This window comes from Anoplophora glabripennis, unplaced genomic scaffold (assembly GCF_000390285.2).
Source record: "Anoplophora glabripennis isolate ALB-LARVAE unplaced genomic scaffold, Agla_2.0 scaffold82, whole genome shotgun sequence".
NCBI classification, from domain to species: Eukaryota; Metazoa; Arthropoda; class Insecta; order Coleoptera; family Cerambycidae; genus Anoplophora; species Anoplophora glabripennis.
Window position 1 is genome coordinate 1,392,579 of NW_019416227.1, and position 27,140 is coordinate 1,419,718.

The following is a 27,140-nucleotide window of genomic DNA, read 5'->3' on the forward strand; positions in this document are numbered from 1 at the left end:
ACATTTCGTAAGCGACAGCTGGGGTAAGATAGGGATCGACTCGAGAAGGTGCACAAAAAAATAAGCTTTTCTCGTTTTCAGTTGGCATCGATTGCAACTCGAAAGTGGAAATGAAGGACAGTGACGTCAGAAAATCGAACAAGAAAACCAACAACTCCAAAACATCGGACAAGGGTACCACTTACATGCAGATGTTCCTGGATATGTACATGAAGAGTACGAAAAAGGTCGCGGTGAGTTTGATTTTTGTAAGTGTGACGGGGTTTGAAACAAAAATATAGGTTCCAGCGAAAAAGGAGACAAAGGCGAAGCAAGAGGTGACGAAGAGCTCTGCCGAAACAAAAAAAATTAAAGACGTCGAGGAACGGAGTTCTGCATCGGTGGATCACTCTGAAACGGGAAACAAATTGGACACAGTTGAGAAAGATTTACAAGTCGCGGCTTCTACTTTTGAAAATGATGTTGGGACCGTAAAAGCGCACGAATCGACCAACGATGCGAGAGAAACCGATGAACTGGTGATGGATAACGACTTCAATGCGAGCGAAGCGTCGTTATTTTCGGAGGAAGACAATGACAAAGGCTGCAATTCGAAAGAAACTGGCAGAGAGGGGGAAAAAGTCGCTTCTAAGGACGATGCTGATGAAAACGTTAAGGAAGCGAAACATAGCGATGATGATTTTACCAAATCCGACTGGATGATGAACATGGAAGAGAGGGTGGCCAAGGCGCCATCTTTATGTTTTTTGTCGGAAAAGTACAAGATGGAAGGTTTACAGAATGATGGTGGAAATAATCAGCCCGCAAAGTTAACCGGAAGAAATAAAAGGAAATCGGATGATGCGGACCGCACGATGAAATTTGAGGAATCTCTATACGTAAGAAATACTTTTCATAAGACAGCAGTTTTTTTAGAAAAGGATTTACTTTTCTTAAAACAGCGATTTTATCAAAAATTGATTTCCTTTTCTAAGAATACTCGTAGCAATTTGTCACAGAAATTAATTAATTTTTTTAATACTATTCGTGATCTTTATCAAGTCAAATAATTCTTAAAATCCGTCTTTTTTAGCGATTTAATTTGTTTTTTTTTTATAACAAAGCTTACAAAATTAATTTTAATTGGGGGGTCAGTTTTTTAGGGGTAATAGTACGTGTTCCCCTGAATACGAATCTGATTTTTTTTTTTTAATCAAATTAATAGTCGTGCTGTAATTAGTTTTTTAAAATGCACTTTAATACTTGTGTACACCGCTACCGTAATAATATATTACAAATACATGAATTGTAGGCAACCTACAATGCATGTGAAGGGAGATAGTGCATCTAACTCTGAATTTAAATGTTTTTCATCGCTAGCAGCCATCAACAGACTACATATTTATTTTTGTGTATTTCATTTATCATTATTGATTATTGCTTCAGCTTTTGATACATATCTTGTTTGTTTTGTTTGTCTTATTTTCACTTTTTCGACTCGACGAAATATTAAATTATTTGCTTTCACAAACATTTTTTTTTAAAAACAAAATATACAACCATGATACAAGGTGTTCCGAAATTCATGCAACAAAATTTGGTCACAGATTCTTAAGACAAATTTAGGGGACCCGTATTTTTTCTTTTTGCCAAGTGGCCCCCTCTTTCGGAGTTACAGCCCCCTGAAATCTACCCCTAAAAATAATCTTTTTTTATATCTTAGAACCCTGTTGTACGAGAATCACTAAATTCGGTACACAGGGGTTTTATGACATGTGGAATCTGATGGTGCTACGTTTTTTGGTGGGGAACCCCCTTAAGACAATTTTTCATGGGCCCCCTTGTCTTTGGAGCCAAAAAAATTTGGTTGTATATTTAAATTTCTTAAAAATTATCTGTCCACTAGGAAGCCATTAAATTTAGAAACTTTTGGTCTCTTTATACTTTTTCGTAAAACCCAATGTTTTCGAGAAAAATGTCAAAATGTGATCAAATGCATATTGTGATTCACCTCTTTGTTTTTTATAAAAATAGTAAAAAGGAAAATCAAAATTTTTAGTTTTTCTTCAAAAACAGAAAATTGCTCTTTGCCTTCGCCAAGTTATCCGTCATCAAAATTCCGTAACTTTGTAATAATTTGACTGATCTTATATCTCTTAAGATAGCCAAGATCCCACTGATATCGCTTGAAAAACTGATATTTTAATTTATTTTTAATTAAGCCTATTATGTAATTCATTTTGTATTCATACATTTTTTTCTGTGTAAAAAATTTACAATTTTTCTCACACAATAATTAATCTTTAATAATTAAGAAAAAATCACAGTAGGTTAAGCAAAGTGGTGTAGAATAACTAAATTTTGTATAAAAAAATTGCCCACACACTATTTCTGAGGTTTACACCTAAAAAATCATAGTAGCCTCAAATAAAAAAAACACCCTGTATATAAGTAATATTTATCTGCATTGAGTCTTCCAAGACTTACTTCAAAAATTGTCCGCGATTGTCTCTCAAGCAAACTCTAAAAACAATCAAATAAATCAAGACACCTTGAACAAAAGAATAACAATCTGCAGATTGTCAAAATTGCCCTGGGCTTGTAGATGCATTGTTGAGCAATAAAAGCGTATCTTTTTAATAATCCCATCAAATTCAATTAAAAAATAGATATATAATGCCGAACTTTTACGAAATTTTGAGACACTTTCAAAAGGTAACAAGTTTTCTCTTTGTGAACACGAAATCTGAAGGGTAAGTACTGATTTCTTTCAATTTTAGGAAGAAGATGAAAGGAACAGGCAAACCCTGGAGCAATTTAAATTCCCCAACAAGAAAAAGTTCAGCCACAACACTGAGATGGAGGACCTTCCAGATTCGACAGAGGATCAGTATCGCACTGTTACGAAAATCTTGCAGAGGGAGAAAAAGGAAGATAATATATTCAATATGGAATATGAGTGCGACACTGAGAACCCTTCCAAGGAGAGAGGCAAAGAGAACATCCAGAAGAGCATCACCTGGAGGTCTCCTTTGGTCTTTTCGCCGGGTGGGAAGTTTTCCCCGAAGATCCGCTTCCAAAATATGCCCGTTTCTAAGGATTGTACAGATACGGATACTCTTAATGAAACGTAAGTGTAACGTAATACTTATCTTTTTTTATATGTTTGGATATTTTTGTCACACTGAAAAGGAAAAATTTAAATTAAATAACACCTTGCGCCAAAAACACAGTTAACGTTTCAAAAAATCCAATTTTCTTTATAAAAACTTTCGTAATAAAATTGACAAAAAATTAGTGATGTTAAATTTCATGGCGTTTATAAAAATGGAATTTTTTCAAATTTCAAAAATATATTCAAAATTTCTCATTGGCTTCTAATGTTTCAGTTCTAATCTAATGTACATAGTTCTATTCCGAATCTTAGCATATTTTTTTCCATTTTGCCTTTGAATTATTTTGAGTTTAATCAACGTAAATCTTTAGAGAAACAATTTTTCCCCAACATTCAAGATATTTAAATATTTTTAAATCCATGTTATTAGGTTTTTCTAACATAAGTAAAAAGATGCCAAACGAACAGTGATATATTTTTTCTAAACAGTCCCCATCAAGTTTTTCAAAATCGCAAACTGCGAAATTACGTTTGAGATTATTTTTTTATTTGAAATGCATTTTGGAACGTAATATTAGGAAAAATAAATGAATGAGACGGAATTATACCGAAATAGACAAAAATACAACACGAATTATTACGTTTTTATATTTTATAAACATATTTTGAAATTTCCAGGCAACTCGCATCCAGTTTCGTCTCATTTGCATGGAAATTGTAAAATGTCAGCTTTCGAATGGCAATAATGTCATTCTGATTAAATTTCAACGATAAAAAGATATAACTTTTTCTCTAAAACATTTTTTTCTAAAATGTTTAGTTTTTTTTAAATGAAAAAGTTTTTTTTTGCGAACTTTGGCGGTTTTTTACGTATCTTTGTTTACTGAACCAAATTTTGGCAAAAAAACGAGGCATTTTTGACAATTTGACTGATCTAAAGCAGATTGTCTTCTCGGTCGCACTAAATGACGTCAAAGTGCGTTCTCGACCTAGTTCTCTTTGACCACTGCTAATTGTTGACGGTTATAGAAAAGAATTAAATTTTCATGCAAGTTGCCTATTACAGATATGATATTACTTATTCTTTATTTTTGTACAATGTTGAGATAAGGAAGAATTAAACAAACACCATCGTTCTAAATTGATTTTTGTGTAAACATACAGAAAAATCCGAGTAACATAACTGAAAATCTACCGTGTGGTGCACTTTTATCGGCGACAAGCATATTAAATTAAAAATTTCTTTCAGCAACAATGAAACCTTCGAAACATCCACTTCCTCCAGAACCAACACGAATTTAGCACTGAACATACAAAGAACGCCCAAACAAAATCAAAGCAGTTCGGTTCAAGCACTAGCGAACAATTGCAGCACTTATTTTCCTCTTCGAGACAAAGACTACGAGCTGTCGAAAAAAAAACAAGAGATCGAAGAACCGTTCGATATATGTTCCACCTCATTTCTGGAGACGTTGGGGTTACAAACTAACCAACACAAGTCCACCCCGAAATTTAAGAAAACGTTTCCCTCTCCGGCCCTTAACTACTACTCGCAGCTGCTGTCGCACCCCATTCAAGCGCAAAAACATAAAATACAAGGGACGCCGCAACAGTCCAATAAAAACGATGAAGAAAATAAGGAAAATTTCAGCACCAACAAAGAACCCGTGCCAAGTAAGGTGCCCAAGACTGAGTTTGAGGCGAATCCCTTTCCAAATGGGTTCGGTTCACCACAAATTTGTCCTGATAGAGAGAACGTTTCAAATCCACTGCAGGACATCACGGATTTTGATGACGACTTTCACGAGGGGATTAATTTGTCACAAAATAACCCAATTTCGTATGCCGACGTCGGATACGTCCCCCAGAATGACTTAAATAGAAGTTATGAGACGAACCCTACACGGTATTTCGGTGAAATGTATCCACAGATGTACTCGCAACGAGATTACAGAAACACGCCCGCACCAAACTATTCGTACCCAGGGAGGTACCAGAACTTTGCGCAGAATTCTCAAGCGACACATCAGAAATTTTTCGCAGAAACTTATGCTACGACCCCTAGTCATGCGCGTTACAACTACTGCAATTACCCAAAAATACCGCAAAGAAATCAGTTTGATGGGAATGTTTACGGCAGGACGTATCAGACGACCGAAAATATTCCGTCGTACTCAAACGTCGAACAGAAATTGTCACTCGATCCGAACCAGTCGCATTTTTTTGACAAAGATTTCTACCCGCAAAGACAGAACTCTCAGTACTTCCAGAAAAATCATGCAAGGATGGACGGCTTTCGATACCAACTGCCTCCTATAGGGGGAAGTGAAAGGATTTGTAACAATCCACAAGTTGAAAACGTACCTCAGAAGTATTCGGAAATGATGTCGTTGCAGGATCTCAGCCGACGCAGCATGCAGAGGCAACCTGTCGCTACTCGAAGTGCGACTGTAGTCCAACGAAGAAGCTTCGAGGAGGCTATGAACAAAGAAAACAACCTCGGGAACGAACGGAAAGATCAGAATTTTATGCAAAATTACGGGGAAGAGAATGCGCGTTTTCTTCAAAGACGCTCGTCTACATTCTGTCAGGGAGAGCGTTCAAAGGATCCGACAAGTTTCGTGTTTAACTGCGGCCCCAACAAACCCGTCGTTCATCCGAGCAAATTCGAGGAAATTAAAAATTTCAACATTTCCTTCCCGTTTGAAGAAAAACCTAATCCGATGAGAGGAAACATGAATTTAACTCAAAATTGCAGACTGCCCGAACCAGTTTACCCTGAAAGAAACGACATGAACCGTTCGTTTCATCCTAGAAGATCTTTTTCGCAGAACTGGGACTTGCAAGGCCAAGATTTTGGATATTGTAATGATTTTGCATGTCAGCAAAGTTCGAATCTCAATCGAAGTTTCATGGTTCCCGCACGGGCGCATTATCCGGAACAGGCGTACGGTTTTCCTCCAAGTTCTGGAGAAATAGAAATATTTCCCCCTAACGACAAGGAGTACGTCATGAACAAGTTTCTATACTCGCTGAATTAGGAGTAAATTAAGTTTGTTGAGTTTGTAATTTGTGCGTTACTTTTAGTTTTTTTATTTAATTTATTGTCGATGTTTAAGAAAAAAATTAGGCCCTAATTTGACACTTTATTCTTAGAAATAAGCAACAATGCCTATATCATAAATATCTTCCGTTTAAACCTGACATATAAAGTTGTTTCTGCAATAAAGTCGTTGTTGAAAAAAGTCTCAAACTTTCTTTACGATCTGAACCACGTCTTCGTCGCAGAGGACGTGCTCCAAACCGACTTTCTGGGGTTGATGTTTCACTGAGGAGCCCCACACGAGGGCGCTGAAAAATAAGAGGATTTCAGTAAAATTGGTTGCGATTACTTTTGTTCTAGTTGAACGTAACTTTGAATGAGGAGTTTTTTTTAGGTAAGTGTTTCCCAGAATACGAATCTGAAATTATTATTTTTTAAATTAAATAAATAGTAGTTTTAATTTTTAATTTCTTTAAATTGCACTTAAACTCTTGTCTACACCGTCACTGGGCAGTTCTCGAATTCAGTTGCAGAGGGTGTCCCAAAATTCATGCAAAAAAATTTGGTCACAGATCCTTAGGACAAATTTAGGGGACCCGTATTTTTTATTTTTGCCAAGTGGCCCCCTCTTTCGGAGTTACAGCCCCCTGAAATCCACCCCTAAGATTAATATATTTTTTTATATCATAGAACCCTGTTGTACGAGAATCACTAAATTTGGTACACAGGGTTCTTATGACATGTGGAATCTGATGGTGCTACGTTTTTTCACGGGACACTTTTTCGTAGGCCGCCTGGTCTTTGGAGCCAAAAAAATTTGGTGGCATATTTAAATTTCTTAAAAATTATTATCAGTCCACTAGCAAGCCATTGAATTTAGAAACTTTTTTGTCTCTCGATACTTTTTTCATAACGCAATGTTTTCGAGAAAAATGTCAAAATGTAATCGAATGCATATTTGTGATTCGTCATTTACCTCAAAAACGTTGTGTTTTACAAAACAAATATCAAGAGACAAAAACGTTTCTAAATTCAATGGCTTTCTAGCAAACTAATTATTTTTAAAAGAATCAAACTCGCGACCAAATTTTTCTGGTTCCAAAGACAAGGGGGCCCACGAAAAATTGTCTTAAGGGGGTTTCTCGCCAAAAAGCGTGGCACTGTGAGATTCCACATGTCATAAAACCCCTGTGTACCAATTTTAGTGATTCTCGTACAATTTTTTACAATGTTTTAAAAATATCATTGTATATTACTACCCATCTACTACTAATTTTTGGTTTAAAATAATAATTTTTGCCGGTTTAAAGAACGTAAATAATAAAATAAATAAAAATACCAATAAAGCTATAATGGTTTAGAATCATTTCAAGTTAATAAAAAAAGTATTTTTGTTTCTATTTTCTTAAAGCACTGTGTTTAGTTTGTGAATTTCAGTATTAATCACCTCACAACGATCTAGTTTAGGCGCACTACGTAATATCAATCCATTTATGTGATATGACATCAAGGCACTCGGCAAGCAAAAAAACAAACTTGTTAAGAAGGATAAGGTGTTATGAAAAAATGCAGCCAATTTCGTATTATTGAGATATACTTTCTTGCAATGCGAAATCTAATTCTGTGAATTATTCTCGAATTATTTATCGATTTGTTTTTGTTTTTAATTAATGCCAAAAATTTGAATATTTAAGGAGGTTTGAAAATGAAGATATAAAAACTTACCAAGCTTATTCATAGCCGGCATTGGCAATTTTATTATTAGAAAAAGTTAGAAGACATTTTTATTTACTATTAGGATGCGGCCTAGACGTTCAAGGAACTAATTTTGAACCTCTTCGTTGAAATTAAGTTTTTTTTTAGTTTGCTGTAGCGAATTTCGTCAAACCGATGAATCCAAACCTCCAAATCTAAATTTTCAAAGCAATTCACCGAGAAATTTCTAAAAATTTTAACAATTTTGAATTCTAAATTTCAGCTTTGACACCTGTATTTTTACAAGCATTAACACTATTTGTCATTAGGAATCCACTCTTGCTGTGTGTCCCATTAATTTCGAGACACTTTGTATAAATATGACCCCCATTTAAAGTTACACCCTGTATAAACAACACACGTCCTGGACTTTTAATTTGTGAACAGATTTTTTTCATATTATAAAATGTTATCGCAATCCAATAATTTTTATAAAAATAATAATTAGCTTACTATTTAAATTCCTTGGCGATGCTTCTATGTAGTTTGTTACAAAAATCCTCAACCGTTGTATGTTCTGAATGTAAAACTATGGGAGAATTATAGTCGGGTAACTGCCCCTTAGGTTTCGTGTAACTGGAAATAATAATGTTAAATGCCTAACTATGTACGGGGTGTTCATAAACTCTCCCGCCATACTTCAAGGTCAGCTACTTTGGGACAAAATGATCTCATATAGATTGAGTCACTTCAGTGCAAGGTTGCTTCTTTAAAAAGTTAAAGGTCCTCAAATAATTTGTTTTGTCTAATTTTTTTAATGTAACCACTTTTTAAAGTATATCGATGAAATTAATTTGGTATAGGATTTTTCAGGTACTCAAATATGAGTATAAGATAATTTTGTACTTAAAATATAGTGGTGCCGAGAACACCTTAAAATAGTCTTGTTTTTTTGTCAATATTTTTGGCAAGTAATAAATAGTTTTGTTTTATTATTTTTGAAAATTACATAAAAAAAAAAGTTTGGAACTAAATTATTTGGAAGTCCATAACTTTTTTAGGAAATAAAGTTACTCTGTTGACATATTTTTTTAAGGGACAAAATTAGACGTAAAAAATATTTTAAAGAAACGAAATTGTACCAAGGTAACTTGATATATTTATCTTTTTAATTTTATCTAAGCAAGTTGCCCTTCAAGTACAACAGAGGAGTTTTCGAACATCCTGTATAGTGAAAATTAACTTACATTCGTACTAATTTCAAATATTCCCACATTTTTTCCAACAGATCATCGAAATTCCATCGGTGATGTGCAGAAATCGGTACACAATGAGGTATTTTATAAATAACGTCCAGTTCTTCAATACTGATTTGATCTACGATAAAAAAAAAGTATTGATTCACAATAAACTTCTATTTAATGAAAACATTTTCAACTAACCGATTTTGTTTAAGATGTATATGCACGGTACGTAAATCCGATTTCCTTCAATAACATCTATAAGGTCATCACTTGTCGCGTCATATTTTAAGGTAACGTCAGCGTTATGTATCTTATATTCGGATAGGATGGTTTTCACCATGTCTGAATCCAATTCCGACTGAGGCACCTGTAGAAAAATATAGGTATCACTCTTAAAAAAATAGAAAAATCTGTAAACTCACCATACAGTTCAAGTTAATGCCGCCCTTGTCTTTTTTCTTGAAATAAATATTGGGCGGTTGTTTATTTAACCTTAATCCGAAACCTTCCAATTCGTGTTCGATAAGTTTTTTATGATTCAGGGGCTTCAAAACGTCCAAGCACAAAAAAATCAAACTACAAGTTCTCGCAACTGCTATTACTTGTCTACCTCGACCTTTCCCATCTTTAGCACCTTCAATAATTCCAGGCAAATCCAGTAACTACGAAAGTGATTGTTAGATAATAAAAAGTAGAGAAAAAATACATCGCTTACTTGAATTTTGGCACCTTTGTATTTAATACAACCAGGCACAGTTGTGAGAGTTGTGAATTCATATGCTGCCACTTCAGAATAAACGCCAGCTAAATTACTCAGCAGCGTAGACTTCCCAACGGAGGGAAATCCTACGAAGCCCACTCGAGCATCTCCTGTCTTCGCAACGTCAAAACCTTCTCCGGTGCCACCGCCACCTCCTTTAGGTGTGATAAGTTCTCGTCTTAGTTTGGCCAATCTAGCTTTGAGCAACCCTAAGTGACCAGCTGTGGCTTTGTTTTTCTGAGTTCTTGCCATCTAGAAATTATAATTTAAGGTTATGTATATTTCTTAAATGACTATTTATCTCTTACCTCGGCCTCGATGGCTGCAATTTTTTCTAATATTGTACTCATGATGCTGAAAAAATAGAGGAGTTGTATTCAGAAATACGGAATAACCGTCTTATAACCAAAAAGTATTGAAAATATGTTGCCTGCCACGCTATGGCCGGTGCCTTGACAGCAGAAATTGTGGGAAATTTAAAAGTTAAATATAAAATAATTAATTTGTGCAGCTATTAAAAATTATTTAAAACTTTCTTAAATTTTAAGCTGTATTTTAATTCGTGCATTTTTATCTTTAACTGTAAAGATAAGTACTAATCATATATCATAGTAAAATATAAAATTTTTGCATAGTACTTACATGCAAATAGTTTTACACCTAGTGTGCAAAATGGGTTGCCTATCTTTCACCTTTTATTAGTTCAGTTACAGAATATCCCAACTACAGATATAGAGATACATTTGTAAAGCATCTAGAGAGGTTAGTACCGAATCGAATGCGAATGCTATTTATAATCTGACATCAGACTGCATCAAACGGATGAGCAGCTGTTTGAAACATCTGATTATGGGTAACATTTCCAAACGGAACGAACATAAATGTCAGAGAACAAAACATCCATTTTTATAACTTTATTAAAACGGGCATGTATATTGCCCTTAACCATACTAAACATGCCCTTAACACTGAACGAACCAATAAACTGGATACATTTTAAAGTTACTTTTAAACAGCTGATTTATCCTACTATTGTGTCGGGTAGAAAGGATCAAATCAGAACATATGATTAAAATCTGATTCCTTTATTCCGAACGACAATCGAACACAGTTTCGAAAACCGCTATACCATATGATGACGCAGTCTAGATTTTTTGTAATAGATTCGATTGGAAATTGAGAAAAAATGACAGCGAGCAGCACGTAGCTGTCACTTTTCCTTTTTTTTAAATAGCTCAAGATGCCTGATCTTTCTTTTTAATAGGAAATATAAGTAAAAGAATGTTTTTTTCTGTTTAAATTTTGTAACAACCACGTAGTCATGTATTTCGACAACACTGGGGTAAGATATATTTCTAAATTTTAGGTTAAATGTGACTGTTTTTTTTCTTAACGAAACTTTCAGTTGGCCGTTGTGGCCCCACCAGAAAACTCAGGCCTAATGGGAATCGATGCAGAATACGTCCAAACTAATTATATATTGGCAGATGGGGCCCATAGATTTGGAGTATCGGCTTTAACATTTGACAAGGTTGAAGAGTTACTATGGATGGGCAATCAAGGAGTAAGTTTATTTTATTCCTATAGCAATTCAATGTAAATAATTAATAAGAAAATATTAAAATTTAGAAATTACACATTTGTGATCTGTTTTGAAGCAAATATTTGTAATCCTTGATTCTGTCAGCAAAGTAAAAGTATCTGTCCGATGTAGATGTAAGTTTTAACAAAGTTAAAAGAAAAAATAAGTTGGATTTTCGAAATCTTATTCAACAGCTTTAATTCTTAATTAAGATGGTTATTGCAATTTTTTAGGGTCACATTACTTCCTACTATTTAACTGGTAATGGTGGCATGGATAGGTACACCTCATTTCAAATACATGCAAATGAAGATGTGAGACAGATTTTATGCATCGACGATGGAATTTTAGCACTAACGAGTAGCACTTTAAGATACCAAATGAGAAGGGGTATTCCTATTTATACACACACGTAAGTATTTAATAATTTATGTACTATTAAGATCTTTCTGTTGGTTTATTAGACATCAATCTTCATTTTAGGTCTGTGAACATGAACGAAATGCATTGTATGTTACAACTAACATCCAGTAGAATTTTGCTTGGAGGCCAACAAGACAAGTTGATTGATTACAATTTAGATCTTTGTAAGGAAACCATGCTGGTGAGTTTTTTAATTTTTTTTTGGCTAGAGAGGCAATTAATATGAGAATACATATCGATTTGGGACGCATATTGGTTGACTTTTGTAATTAACTGTAGGTGGAGGCTGGCGAAGCGGGTTGTGTCATGTTGCGACCCCACAGCAGATTTATATGTGCAGGGAATCCATTGGGTCACATCGATTTTCGGGATCCCAACACTTTGAATACCGAACATAGCATCGATACGCACACAGGCAGTTTAAGCGATTTTGACGTTCAGGGGAACCTACTAGTGACGTGCGGCTTCAGCAACAGGTAAATGAAGGGGAAAGAGCGTGACATTGTGATATTTGTCCTTTTTTTTCGTATAGGCACAACTCGTTGACAGTCGACAGATTCCTGATGGTGTACGACCTGAGAATGATGAGGGCGGTGTCACCAATGCAGACGGTTCTCGATCCGTTCTTCTTAAAATTCATCCCGTCTATTTCGTCAAGACTAGCCGTTGTGTCTGCGATAGGTCAGGTGCAGCTTCTTGACACTATCGCCCTGGCAGAACCCAGATTGTGCCTCCTTCAAATGAACAATCCAGGTATGGAACTAACGAAGGTATCACAATTTGATATCTCGAGATGCTAATAAACAATTTACACCCCAATGGCAACGTTAATATTTAATATTTCTTAGGAGCGCTGTGTCTGACCTTCGATATATCCTCCAACAGCCAAGCGATGGCCTTCGGCGACAGTTCCGGCCACATCCACTTTTTCGCCACCTCCGATCACCCCACATTCAACACCTTCTCCAGGTCTATCGAGTTTGCGGAATCCGTAGCGCGTGTTCACCAGTACCCCAGCTTCAGTATCGAGGATGCCAACTATCCGCTGTCTGTAGTCCCGATGCCTGTCGTGCCGCCTGAGGTGCCTCTCGCATCTGATTGGCCGCCGCACTTCATGGAGAAAGTTTATCGGTGAGTATTTTTACTATCACCATTTTTAAATGTGGTTGCAAAAAATTTTTTTAGGATTTTGTTACCCTTTTGCTATTTTATTAAACTAAAATGAGTTTTGTACCTTAAAAATTACACGGGATATTTTGTTTCTTTGTTGATGACATTTTTTTACTTTTATAAACATTTTGTTACACGAAATCAACTATTTGATGGGACTTAAATATTTTCATGGTTATTTTTGAATGCGACATGTCGCTTATTTTGTTAAGTGAAAAACCGTCACTATTTTGATGTTGTAGAAAGCCGCCCGCTATCGACCCGGAGATCCTACACACCATGAAGATGCAGGGGCCTATTGGGTACGCCCCGAACCCCAAAACATCTCGGAGAAATCAAGTGAGACTCGATAAGTTACAAACCGTTTATTTCTGTTAGATTCCGTACACAACCTTACGCTCTCTCTCTGTCAATTACGAGATAAGTTTTGTTAAGTTTTCCAGTATTTATTGTCTTGATTTATTTATATTTATTGACTTGTGTGAATCCAAACGATTACGTGATAAAGTTCAGGCTGTCGGGAAGAATTGTGATCTAGTTTTTTTATACGATAGAATAAATGTTTTGCGTTAATTTTAGGTTTTTATTTGCCATACCTTTCAGTGAGGAAATGTAGTAACGTAAGTCATTCAGTCCGATCGGAACATTTTACTCGACAAATACGCTTTTTTCCCTCTTCTTTATTCGCTTTCCCTTTTAGGTCATATACGATTTTACACGGAACGGTCACAGGGTGCATTCAAACCGCACCGTCAAGAGTCCCAAGCGTCAAGAGGAGAGCAACAGTTTCATCGCCATACCGAAGAGATACCGTAAAATAGACGTCAGGTACAGCAAGCTGGGCAGCGATGAATTCCAGTTCGATCACTACAACAAAACCAGTTTCTCCGGGTTGGAGGCGACGTTACCCAATTCCTATTGTAACGCCATGATACAGGTAAGTGAAAACTCCTTTGGCCACTCGTTTTTGAACGTTGGTGGAACCGTCACGATTTATTCCAGTGATGAAGCGAGTAAATTGCTAGTTGCTTATAAATTTTCAAGATTTGGTGAAAAACGACCTTTCCGATAATGAATAAAATTTCGTCAAAGAAACAGATTTTTTTTGGATCTTTTTTTAGTTATTTTTATGCCCCGTTTTCTCCTGAGGAAAAGTAGGCTCTAACCATCTCTTTCTTGATTCGTATACCTGCTTTTTCAAAATATCGAAAAAAAACTGAAAACGAAAAACAAACTAAAAGTAGTACTGAAGTACTCTATTCCTGTTCCATTGAATTCATGTGGCAATTTGTTTTTGATATGGTTAGAACCTACTTTTTGTCAGGAGAAAACGATGTTGTTGCAAGAAGACGATATCAGATGGATTTCCTGACCTATAAGTAATAAGAAAATGTTTGGTTTAACATTTAAGAGATTCCTCTAAGATTTGCCTCAATATTGCAAGTAGATCATTTACAGGTGTTGTATTTCACCGAACCCCTCAGGGCCGCCTTGCTGTCGCACTTGTGCTCGAAGGAGTTCTGCCTGTCGTGCGAGCTGGGCTTCCTGTTCCATATGTTGGGCAATCCGTATCAGAACCAGCCCTGTCAGCCTGGAAATTTTCTGAGGGCCTTCCGGACGGTGCCCGAGGCGTCCGCCTTAGGTTTAATCCTGAGCGATCTGCACCCCGAGGCCAAGCTGAAAATCGACCTTTCTGCCTTGATCCAGGTACGTTCTCGGCGTCAAAGGGTGACGGCCTGTCACACTGTGTCGATTTCCAGAGTTGGAACAGGTTCATGCTGCACCAGATGCACGTGGAGCTGGTGGAGACGAAGAAGAGGCACGACGAGAGGCGGGCCAACAAGAAGCCTTTCATTTACAAGGAAATCGATTTTCCCAGCATATCGGGTGATAGGAGCAGGGAGAGGAGGGTAGCGTCAGGTAAAGTAATTGCTCCCAGCAGATCGGGCAAATTTATTCAACTTTTACTCACTTGTCGTCGAGAAATGAGTTCGTAGATCGTTAATCAAATAAATAACAAAATTAAGTCAGTTGCTTTAAATCGACATAAATCGATAAGTTCCACAAACTCATAAATTAATCGCTTGCCAAATTAACGTGCGTCGCTTTGACAGACCGCCCTGAAGTCGTAGACGTAGACACGAAATTGGAGAACGAGAAACGCGAAGACTACTCCGAGATCAGCCAGCTGTTCGGGACGAAGCAGTTGCAGATGAACTGTTGCTTGAAGTGTTCCTGCGAGGTACGTCTCTAATCGTAGTCGCGAAGGGACGTCAAACTGTTGTTTTGCAGGTGAGGAAGGAATCGCTTCTGCTGGCGTGCAACCTGGTGTATCCCACGAGCGAGCCGGAGAGGGAGGAATGGAGCTTTTGTGACATCTTAAAACGGTCGCTGTGCCCGCAGCAGACGACGCCCGCGTGGTGCGAGAGGTGCTCGAGATTTACCCCCACCGCCCAGAGTCGAATCCTACAGGTCAGTTCTCGGTGAAGGTGAAAGCTTCTGCAAAAGCGACAAATTACAAATTTGTTTACAATAAAAAGTTATTTGAGTTTCAAACTAAGTCCATTTTATAAAAAATCTGCGTTAAAACGGAGGAAAATCTGTTAATTTGTGCGTTGATTCATATTTAGATAAACCGTGTAATAAAATCTATAAAAATGTATTGCTGGTTGCCTGTTTGGTATAGAGCCCTCTTAAGATGCAACAACAAACAATCGAGGGAGCATTTAGAGTAGAACAGTATCGGCCATTACTGTGCATACACAGTGAAAGGTGCAAATGTGCATTGTTATAGATGATCTAGGGAAAAATTAATAAAAATTAATTGATAAAAAAAAGTAAAGTAATTGATTTATAATGATAATAATAATAATAATAATAAATAAACTTAAAATAAATGTTATTGCCACTAATAATCAAATATTCATTTATATCTTTTCGTGTATCTCCGTTATCGAGTTTCGATTCCCTTATTTTTTTACGTTTTCCATCAGTCCCTGCCGAAACTCCTAGCAATTAACACCGGCCTGCACAACTTCCAACATAAGCAGTTCTGGCAGACCCAGATGGATAAAATGGTGGCCAAAGCGACGAAACTAGCGTTAGACATAAACAGCTCACCGTCGATGGCCTCTTCCATAACCTCGTCGAAACCGTGTCGATACGGGGACAACTGCTCGAGACCCGGCTGCCGATTCAGGCACAGCTTCGATAACAACCCACCAACGGTGCCGACCAACAACCTATATTGTAGCAATAATTGGCTGCCCCACGAGATCGAGATGGCGCTGAGGGACGAATCGTTGAAAGTTAGAAAGTTGGAAGATAAGGAAAAGCAGGTTGGCATATTGTTCGGGCCAATGTTTTTTTTTTCCTTTAGATTTGACGTTTTCCAGGGAGAAAGGAACGTCAGTGTGGAGACGAAGAAGTACGAGCTGTCCTCTGTCGTGTGCTACATAAACGACCAATCCTCCCCCGACAGACGTAACCTAGTGGCTTTAATAAAAGTACCTGATCCATATTTACAGAGTAGAGATAAGGCAGACCACAAATGGTACCTTTTTAACGATTTCAGCATCAGTCCGGTGCCGGCTCAAGAAGCCGTCTGGTTCAGTTTGGACTGGAAAGTGCCGTGCGTCCTGTACTATTCATCCCCGGAGATTTTGGACGCAAACAGCGCGGTCCGCCATCCGATGTCGAGGGTAAGTGACTTTTTCTACAAAATCTTACAAACCGACTAATCTTTTCTAAAACTGTCTATTATTTTTATTATTATTATTACCTGGGACAGCGGTCATAAATAAAATTCTTCCACGTATACGTTAAAATTTATTAAAATGACGTACGAACTAACACAAATGCTGTCTTGTTTCACCATAACAGAAATACTTCAAGTCTGTCAACTCCGAGTTGCTACACACGCAAGCCATTTTTGACACTAACTACTAAAAAACTATTGTAAACACTATGGCAACGATGATTGTAAAATCAGATTTCAGTATTTGGAGTCGCTAAGGCCACGTGGCTCTTCATGCATATTACGAATGAAGCTAGAGACTACAGTTGTCCAGCTATGTAATGGTTGAAAGTATTACACCTTCAATAATTTTTTTCTTGGAAACCATAAGGATTTTACAAAAATTTTTTTTACGATTTTGCAAGTTATTTTGAACCAAAAAACAAACTATAAGTAGTTACTCACAATAAAATTTTTAGAATTAAACTAAACTAAACTAAATTTTAAGTTTTGAGAGCACAGACCCTGAATCTCTTTAAATTCGATGGGAAAAAAAAATTCTTGAAACGTACTGAATTATGATGTGGAGGAATTTTATTTATGGACGTCCAACGACAAGAAAATAAAAATAATTTACATTGCCGCAACTAGGAGGTGTTCACCGAAGACGCCTGCATCGCAAGGAGCGGCGGTACGAGGGGCATTACCTTCACGCCCCTGTCAGAAAATGAGATTTTGAAGTCTGGCGATTTGGTGGCGATGGACGCCGAGTTTGTCACTTTAAACCAGGAGGAGGCCGAGTTGAGAAGCGACGGGAAAATGTCCACCATCAAACCGTCGCAGATGTCGGTGGCAAGGATTACTTGTATAAGAGGGTAAAAAAAAAAAATTTCATATATTATCACGTAAAGTTTATTTTTGACTGTGCGAAATGGTACAATGTTGCCGGATTGTAATTTTTTTCAGAATGTCAGCAAATCAATTTTTTTTTATTATTATAGCCTGGAACCGCAGATCACGAGGTGCTTTTAAATCTTGACTATATGTTTGTGTTTTATATATTTTAATATGAAAATTGGGGTATCTTCTCGTCTATAAAAAAATTTGATTAGTGTTTTTTTCTTCCGGAGTTAACCTAGAATCGAGAATTGAACAGTTTATTTTGTCCCGCTATGACTTACGAACGACACACTTGTCTTACCTACTGTACAATCTGTTGCATAGGCACGGGCATATGGAGGGGACGCCGTTCATAGACGACTACATCTCCACCCAAGAACAGGTCGTCGATTATCTAACCAAATTCTCGGGTATTAAACCAGGGGACTTAGACGCCAATTTCAGTTCGAAGCATTTAACTACTCTTAAGTCGACTTACACTAAATTAAGATTTTTACAGGACAGCGGCGTTATTTTTGTGGGACACGGACTTAAGAACGATTTTAGGTGAGTATGGGTCATCTGTAGGGCCATGACTTGTCTCGGAAAGGAAGCTTCACGTTGATATGAAATTTTTTTTTTTAAATTACCGCCTATCACTCTTTGTTCCCAAGATAGCTTTTTTTTATTGTTAATTAACTGTTGGACCTATCGGACCGGGATTTTTGAGACAATTAAAGAAAGGGTTAAACTTTTATTTCCAAAAAGTTCATGTAATAAATGCGCTAGCAGTAGTAAAAGTTAACATAAATGAACGGCCGGCACGCGAGAGAAAGAGCGCCGGGCCCGCGCATGCGCGTGAACGTCGCTCTCGTCGCGCTCGAGATTTTTTACTTGAACGTTTGTTTCAAATTCAGTTAAAAATGTTCAAATGTCTACTAATAGTCCAACCAAATTACACTTGGAGAAAAAAAAATTTTTAAAGGGGCTTATGATAAACGAAAAAAGAAATAAATGCGTGAGCAGGGGCGGCGGAGGGTTGATTTGGGGGGTTGGAAAGTTATGAAAAGTTGTATCATTGGGATTTCTGGCGAAAGTTGACGTTAAAACAAAAAGTATCCAATACAAAAGTTGTAGATCATGCAAAAATCTACAACTTTTTAGAGGTCACTTTTTAACATAACTTCAAAATTTCCGAGAAAATTGCGAGACAGGTTTTTTCTGATTTTTCGTTTTTTATTTCTCATTTCCGCAAAAATAATTTAATTTTGACAAAACTTGGTGAAAGTATACCTTTGTCTATCTTAAATAACCTCAAATTTTTTTAGATAAAAAAATCAAGAAGTTTCTGAGATATTCATTTTTTCGGCCTGAAACACTTTTTTTTCAAAGAAAAATTCTACTTAAAAAAATCATCGTACAGAGTTCTGCCAGTAATCATTTTTTTCGTTTTGACATATACTTTTTGGTGAAATAAAAAAAATTGTAATCACAGCTCAAAAACATGCTCAAATATGCAAAAAAGTAAAAAATGACGCAACAATGAATTTTTCAGTTATCGTTGATAATTTGTTTAAATTAAAAAACATTCAAAAACTGATTACACCATTCAATTCTACGGAAAAAAATAAAAAAAACTCATTGTTTGACCCAAAACATTATTTTTTTACAGTACTGCTATAAACATCTAAGTCGAATTACGAATGCACAAATGATAAATTATCTCTGGATGATTGATTCTAGATTTCAGCAATAGAAAGAATTAACTGCAAAGTCTACTGTTGGCGCGAAATCCGAAATTTTGCAAAATCGTTTAATTTTTTTTCTGGCTTTATTTGAAAACGAATTTTAAATAAATTGCATATTTATATTGCCACTTTTTTCGCTCTATCCAATGGCGTCAACATTTTTGCAATCCCACATTTCGTCTTTGACGGGCCATCATCATATTAATTTATTTAAATATGTCGCTGCTATTTTTATGACACAATCTAGTCGTTTTTAATTCTGTACTAGATGGTATTACTATTGTAATCGCTTAAAAAGGTTTTTAGCTATCATTAAAAATTTTTCCTGAGTACGGCTCTGAACGCTTTCAAAATATCTATTGGATGAAGTCATAACAGTATAAAAGTCAATACAGCACAAAATATCCAACAATTTTTTTAATCCATAATTTAAAAAAGGTGTACCTAATAAAAAAATAAGACGATTTTATGAAATATTTTATTATTTCTAATTAGTATTGCTCAGTGGCGGCTCGTGACATTGAGAATAGGTGAAGCATATTCATTGATTAGCTAAAAAGAAAAAAAGCGCCGCAGGCGAAAATTTTCAAATTTTCAAGGTCAAACGGCTTTAAATGTATCTGGAAATTTTTAGTTGCATTTGCAATATTACCGAATGTTTCATTTAGATTTTATAAAAAATAGAAACACAATTAAACACGGCATACAGAAAAGTTTTTTTAAATAAACACTTCCACACAACCACTTATATTCCGAATACCATTAATGTACGTTCGGAAGTTTCGGAATTTAATCTTTTGACTTCCCCCCTTTTTTCAACATCGAGAGAATAAGGCACAAGTCTCTCGTAATTTAAAAAATCCTTTTTTTCCTCAATTTTTCATCTGGAAAATGGTGTTTCCAATAAAATACATACTGGATCATCCATAGAAAACATTTCTACAATTATTGAATTATTGATACAAAACAAATATTAACAAGGATCTGTTATAATCGTGCACTGGGCGACGTATCGCATAGAAAAAGGATATAATCCTTTTTCTATGACGTATCGTATAAACTGTTAAAAGTAAAGGCGAGCGCGATGGCGATTGGCGATGCTGCTTCAATTTCCGCGTCACTCGTTCCTCCACGCCCCGTAGTTTACCCACATGTTGGCCGCCTCGTTGCCATGACAACCGCCGTAAACAACGCTACGAAGTGAAGCGAAATACAAACTGATTTCGATCAACGTCACCTGCTTATGCTATACGTTGTATGGTACGAGGTTGATGTTCGCGCTCAATGAAGGCAATGGTTTTTTAAAAGGCGGTCACCGCGTAACTATTCTGTTTATTTCTGCGTGTTAAAAATTTATAATTTTCAATATATAGAATTATACGTAAATTTTAAAATTTATACAAAATTAAAAATAATTTTAAATTGCACAACCAAACGGAAATTTTAGGTGAAGCGGTGCGTCACTTGCGTCATCCGGCGAGCCGCCACTGGTATTGCTAACAGTAGTAAAAAATTGTTGATATGATATTTTGTGCTATATTGACTTTTATACTGTTATGACTTCATCCAATAGATATTTTGAAAGCGTTCAGAGCCGTACTCAGGAAAAATTTTAAATTATAGCTAAAACAAGCTAAAAACTTTTTAGCTTTAATTCAAAATTAAAAATGACATTAGGTTTTGTCATAAAAATAGCAGCAACGTATTTAAAAAAATTAACCCGATGATGGCCCCTCGAAGACGAAACGTCTGATTGCAAAAATGTTGACGCTATTGCATAGAGCGAAAAAAGTGGGTAAATATGTAATTTATTTTAAAATTCGTTTTCAAATAAAGCCAGAAAAAATGTTTTTTCCGGATATCTCTGGAACTACCCGGAATTTTAAAACTTTCTAAACAGCATATTGTTAGGTATAAAAAAACACAACTTTTTTCTAATCTGAGCCACCCCGTATCTTTTACCGTTTCCTAGATCCTAATGCTATCCCATCCTTATCTTGGACACACTGTATACTTATCTATGAATTCATCAAACTTTAAAAAAAATAAGTACATAAGTACACTAATCGATCCTACGGAAAAAAAATTATTATTTATTTTATTTATTCACTATTCAACTTACGTTTATAGCAATACTGTATAAAAATAGTTTTGGGTCAAACAATGAGACAGTTTTTTATTTATTTGTTCCCGTAGAATTGAATGGTATAATCAGTTTTTGATTTTTTTTTAAATTTAAAAAAATTATCAACAATAACTGAAAAATTCATTGTTGTAAGTCATTTTTTACTTTTTGCATTTTTGATCATGTTTTTGAGCTGTGATTACAAATTTTTTTATTTCACCAAAAAATGTATGTCAAAACGAAAAAATTATTACCGGCAGAATTCTGTTTGATGATTTTTCTTTGAAAAAAAAAGTGTTTCAGGCCAAAAAAAAATGAATATCTCAGAAACTTCTTGATTTTTTATCTAAAAAAATTTGAGATTATTTAAGATAGATAAAGGTATACTTTCACCAAGTTTCGCCAAAATTAAATTATTTTTGAGGAAATGAGAAATAAAAAACGAAAAATCAGAAAAGAACCTGTTTTTCGCATTTTTCTCGGAAATTTTGAGGTTATGTTAAAATGTGACCTCTACAAAAGTTGTAGATTTTTGCATGATCTACAACTTTTGTATTAGATACTTTTTTGTTTGACGTCAACTTTCGCCAGAAATCCCAATTATACAAGTTTTCATAACTTTTCAACCCCCCAAATCAACCCTCCGCCGCTCCTGTTCACGCATTTATTTTTTTTTTCTTTTATCATAAGCCCCTTTACCATTTCCATTTATAAAAGTCCAGGTAACAATTTTCTTTTTTTTCCCTCTAAATGAGTTTTTTTGATCGGTCTATAATAGTTTTTTTAACATTCAAACTTTAAATCGAATGGAGTATAATTTTTGTAGGAAATTATTCAAAGATAAAAATCATTATTTAGAGAAAAACATTTGCAAGGGCGTTTTAGCTATTACTGTTTTCGTTTTCTCGCCGTAACTGTCAAAACAAAAAATTAATGTAATTTTTATTATTATTAAATTATAAAACTTGTTATAAAATGGGATTTTAAGATTATCTTGACTTTTCAGGGTGATTAATTTAGTAGTTCCTCCAGAGCAAGTGGCCGACACAGTGCAATTGTTCCATTTACCTCATCATAGAATGGTTTCCCTGCGTTTCCTCGCCTGGCACTTCTTGGGTGAGTCGTCCTCTGCCGAAAGCGAAAAAACTCGCACTTGCGATGGTTGTCGAATGACTTTCTCCCTTGTAATTTTTTTTAGGAATAAAGATTCAGTCGGAAACGCACGACTCCGTGGAGGACGCGAGGGCCGCCCTCCAGCTGTACAAAAAGTACAAACAACTCGAGGCCCAGAGCAAGGTGGGGGACGCCCTGGCCGAACTGTACGAGACGGGGAAATTGCTGAACTGGAAGGTTCCCGAGGACTAACCCCCTTTAGATATAATGTTAGCGAATAGAAACGGTGATGATATTAATTAAAAAACTTATAGTAAGGCCTTAACGAAGTGACTACAGTTCGACCAGTGTCGCGTACAGGGCGATCCACGGCTCTCTTCGTGGATGATGCTTCCGGTATTCGCCCAATAAGAGTTGATCACAGAAAGAGAGTTAATAGAGCACCCTGTACATGACTGCCGAGTTTAATGAAAATACAATTTACTAGAACCACGGGGGGGCGTGCCTCCTCGTGGTACTACTTTGCCAAACCGCAGGCGCTATTCTCGTATAGCATTTTAAATGGGAGGAGCGAGAACGTTGGAACTCGATACGTTTACAGCGACAGGCAAACTTGTGTCAGCGGCGCTCCGAAACGTGCTGTGCGAGACGTTAGCGCATCAATTTTTTAACTGGTTTTATTTTGTAATTGTCCCGAAACGTGCATTTATGTATTTTATCCATTCCACACTGTATTTTTGCCATTCGTCGAATCTGATCTACAAAATTATTTTTTCTATGCAACAAAATAAAGGAATAAATTTTATATGTAAAATATAGGTGTGTTTTATTCAGTTTAATACGCTCGTTTCACCATCTCGTAACTGAATCTTCTGGAGTAGCGTAAGTGGAAGGCGCAAACTCTTCGATCAGCCTCTACGGGTATGTATGATTCGACGCTTTGAGGGGGGTCAATAGCCTAGAAAGACGAGGACGGACGGACAAGGTAACACGAAACGTCATAATTAATAGTTTCCATTCTGCGTTTTTCTGTAAATTTAAATTTTATAAGCTACGATTAACGAGTAACATGTACAGAATCCTAAATTATGCAATTCTTAAACTATTCTTGTAACGATCCTAGTTACAGATACGATTGAACTACTACACATCAATTACAGATAGAGTATAGGCTTTTTATATTTATAACAGTTTGAAAGAGACTAATTGTATTAAAAGCATTATTTCACATTTACAGATAAAATCATCCAGCAAAAGGAAAGGACACAATGCAACGAGAAATCTTTTTGTCTTTTTCTAACCTCACAAAAAGATCCATAAGTCGCTCCAATGACATCAAAAGTGCTTTCATTGTTTTATAAACCTTATGTTCAATTTGATAAAAATATTGTAGTATTGTTTGTCAGTCAAGATTACTTACCTTTTTTTCCCTAACGCACCAACCTAATTTTTGGTGTTTTGAAACTTTGAAACCTGAAAATATTTGATGTTATGGTGTAGTTATATTCACAAATCAAATAGTTCTGTTACAATCAGATTAAAAATAAATATCGGCAGCAAAGATTGTAAAACAAAAAATATTATCATTTGTCGCTTCTTAAACGTAAAATAACTTCAGCATCTCACCAAAAGAGACATCACAATTTTGTAAAAAAAAAATCGGAGCAGTTCCAAAATGATTTAAAAATTCACTTCTGCACGACATTCGAAACTGCTCCATTGCAAAAACCTGACCTTGCGCAAGCCAAAGCATGCAGTCTGCATGGCGGCAAAGTGTAATAATAAATTAACGGACAAAAAATTGGAAGATATATGTCGCCAAATTCAACTGCTTTATTTTATTTTATTATTAATTAAATAATAAAATAATTTGATATACCTGATATTACAACAACTGTTCAAAATTTTGTCCGCCAACGTGTAAATACATTTGTGCCCGTCGTACCCAGTTTCTTCGAACTGACACAAATGTTGTCTTGCTTCGCCATAAATTAGAACCATATACATCAACTCTGATCGAGTTGCTATACACGTAAGCCATTTTTGACATTTGAAAAACTAATGTAAACACTATCGCAAAAACGTAAATACTAACATCGAATTGCAGTATTCGGAATTGCCTAGGCCAATGTGGAGAGAAAGCGAATTGCGTACAGCGCACAACACAAATGACGCTAGACAGTAGCTCAGCTATGTAAAGGTTTTAAATACTACAGCTTCAATAATTTTTTTCTCGGAAACTATAAAGATTTTACTAATTTTTTTTTACAATATTGACTGCATTTTTCATGAAGTATCTATTCCCAATTTTTTTTGGATAAGTTGTGAATCACCATTGTATAAGTATAGTGTTACGGATTCAGATAATATCGCTAATGTCTGAAAAAATTTCACTAAGGACCGGACGTTCTAAAAATATTAAAAAAGATACCACTCTGATATCCCAACGATATTTTAGTTATGACAACAGAGCCTTTGGGATGTAATTCATTTATTGGTTCCTTATTATACATATCTTAAAAAGTCTGTGTTATCTTCATTTCAGATTTTAATAGTCTAAGCATTATAGAGAAATGCTTACAGAAATTATTACCTGGACAAAAAAAATATGACCGTATAGGAAATTAAATTTTAAATTGATTTTCTTATTCTTTAAACTCGATCCAAAATGGCGAACATGGTTAAAAAAAATCGCAAAGTTGCAAAAAACGGTTTTTCTAAAATAACTAAAAAAGTATAGCAGCGATTGAAAAATTATAAATGAGAAAGTTGTAGGCTTTAAAAAGATCTATCGACTGATTTTTTGTAAGTATCGATTGATTTGTTACTTTTCGAGATATATCGAAAAAACCGTTAAAAATCTTCTCTTTTCTCTTCTTCTATAACTCGTTTACATTTACGTTCCCATACTTGCTATTTACTGCAAGCATAGCCCGCGGCAAGCCAAAAAAAATCACTTTTGAAAAATTTAAAAATATTAATTATTTTTCGAGATATATCGATTTTTTGAAAAAAAGGCGCTCTCGAAAATTGGCTAGATCTTCTCAGCGGATAGCCCTACAGTAACGATTTTCGGTTTATTTTCTTCGTAAAGAGTTATATTATCATGCTGTTAAAAAATGTTGACGATTTTATTAACTTTAAGGATCAAAAAATGACTGAAAAAGTTGCATTTTTTTTGGTTGTTTTTTTCAAATAACTATTTCAATTTTTATTTTATAAAAATAACTTTTAAAGAAACTGATGACATTTTTTCACGAATTTAAAAAAAATTGTTTTTCTACGACCTTCCGAAGAGCCGAGATAATTTTTTTATTAAAAAAAAAATTGAGGACACAATTAACTTTTTACAGCGATGCGCTTGATGGAGGTTAATTTTGAATACTTATATTTTCAAACAAAAAATAGGATGTGTTTAATTGATTTTTAGTATTAGTAATTGAGCAATAAACTGAAGCGTGCAAGCGCTTGGTGCGTCAGCTAAAAGTTATTTTCATAAAATAAAAATTGAAATAGTTATTTGAAAAAAACATAACCAAAAAAAGTGCAACTTTTTCAATGTCATTTTTTGATCCTTAAAATTAATAAAATCGTCAACATTTTTTAACAGCATGATAATATAACTCTTTACGAAGAAAATAAACCGAAAATCGTTACTGTGGGTCTATCCGCTGAGAAGATCTAGCCAATTTTCGAGAGCGCCTTTTTTTCAAAAAATCGATATATCTCGAAAAATAATTAATATTTTTAAATTTTTCAAGAATGATTTTTTTTGGCTTGCCGCGGGCTATGCTTGCCGTAAATAGCAAGTATGGGAACGTAAATGTAAACGAGTTATAGAAGAAGAGAAAAGAGAAGATTTTTAACGGTTTTTTCGATATATCTCGAAAAGTAACAAATCAATCGATACTTAAAAAAAATCAGTCGATAGATCTTTTTAAAGCCTACAACTTTCTCATTTATAATTTTTCAATCGCTGCTATATTTTTTAGTTATTTTAGAAAAACCGTTTTTTGCAACTTTGCGATTTTTTTTTAAACATGTTCGCCAATTAGGATCGAGTTTAAAGAATAAGAAAATCAATTTAAAATTTATATTTTTTTGTCCAGGTAATAATTTCTGCAAATTTAACGTTAATCCGTAACAGAATGCTTGGACTATAAGGACTACATTTTATGTCCAAAGTCAAATCAGCTCAAAAGTAAAATTTGGAGAAATAAAGGTTTTTACTTAACTTTAAAAGGTGTCATTTCAAATTATGTCCAAAAATTCTCATTTGAGAAAGTCGTTGACATGGGCGTAGCTAGGGGTGAGCACAGTCTACTCCAGAAAGCCCTACATGACCTTTTTTAGAATCAAATATCAAAACGTGTTAAAATTTTATATCGATAAGTCGCTGATTGCCAGAGCTTTTATTCTACACCCATGGGCACACCAACAGGTAGCTAAAAAGTATCTTCATAAACAAGTTATTACAACCGTACTGCGTATTAAAAACCCGTGTCCAGCCTTCAATTATTATGACGCA

At 35.3% G+C, this 27,140-nt stretch overlaps 2 protein-coding genes across 2 annotated transcripts; one reads left to right on the forward strand and one right to left on the reverse strand.

The window, feature by feature from the left end:
• Positions 1-6,227: 6,227 nt before the first annotated feature.
• LOC108903420 (GTP-binding protein 128up) lies at positions 6,228-10,310 on the reverse strand. The gene is made up of 7 exons (XM_018705590.2): positions 10,145-10,310; positions 9,792-10,088; positions 9,499-9,738; positions 9,275-9,443; positions 9,080-9,209; positions 8,346-8,468; positions 6,228-6,445 (listed from the first exon to the last, which is right to left on the reverse strand). The coding sequence occupies exons 1-7, from the start codon at positions 10,184-10,186 to the stop codon at positions 6,343-6,345; spliced, it is 1,104 nt and encodes a 367-aa protein (XP_018561106.1). The 5' UTR covers positions 10,187-10,310; the 3' UTR covers positions 6,228-6,342.
• Positions 10,311-10,980: 670 nt separating this feature from the next.
• Positions 10,981-23,428, forward strand: LOC108903489 (PAN2-PAN3 deadenylation complex catalytic subunit PAN2). Its single transcript, XM_018705699.2, has 19 exons — positions 10,981-11,178; positions 11,242-11,400; positions 11,652-11,830; positions 11,902-12,022; positions 12,121-12,317; positions 12,374-12,594; positions 12,690-12,972; positions 13,254-13,350; positions 13,712-13,948; positions 14,470-14,718; positions 14,772-14,931; positions 15,126-15,253; positions 15,304-15,483; positions 16,005-16,349; positions 16,407-16,712; positions 17,399-17,622; positions 17,972-18,193; positions 22,506-22,615; positions 22,698-23,428. Exons 1-19 carry the CDS (start codon positions 11,158-11,160, stop codon positions 22,862-22,864), a joined length of 3,606 nt encoding a protein of 1,201 aa, XP_018561215.1. The 5' UTR covers positions 10,981-11,157; the 3' UTR covers positions 22,865-23,428.
• Positions 23,429-27,140: the final 3,712 nt, after the last annotated feature.

Coding starts and splice junctions, on each gene's coding strand:
- LOC108903420 (XM_018705590.2), bottom strand. CDS start 10,186: ATGAGTACAATATTAGAAAAAATTGCAGCCATCGAGGCCGAG. Junction 10,089..10,144: donor TTGCAGCCATCGAGGCCGAG/GTAAGAGATAAA, acceptor TATAATTTCTAG/ATGGCAAGAACTCAGAAAAA. Junction 9,739..9,791: donor ACAAAGGTGCCAAAATTCAA/GTAAGCGATGTA, acceptor TCACTTTCGTAG/TTACTGGATTTGCCTGGAAT.
- LOC108903489 (XM_018705699.2), top strand. CDS start 11,158: ATGTATTTCGACAACACTGGG. Junction 11,179..11,241: donor TGTATTTCGACAACACTGGG/GTAAGATATATT, acceptor CGAAACTTTCAG/TTGGCCGTTGTGGCCCCACC. Junction 13,351..13,711: donor AAACATCTCGGAGAAATCAA/GTGAGACTCGAT, acceptor TTTCCCTTTTAG/GTCATATACGATTTTACACG.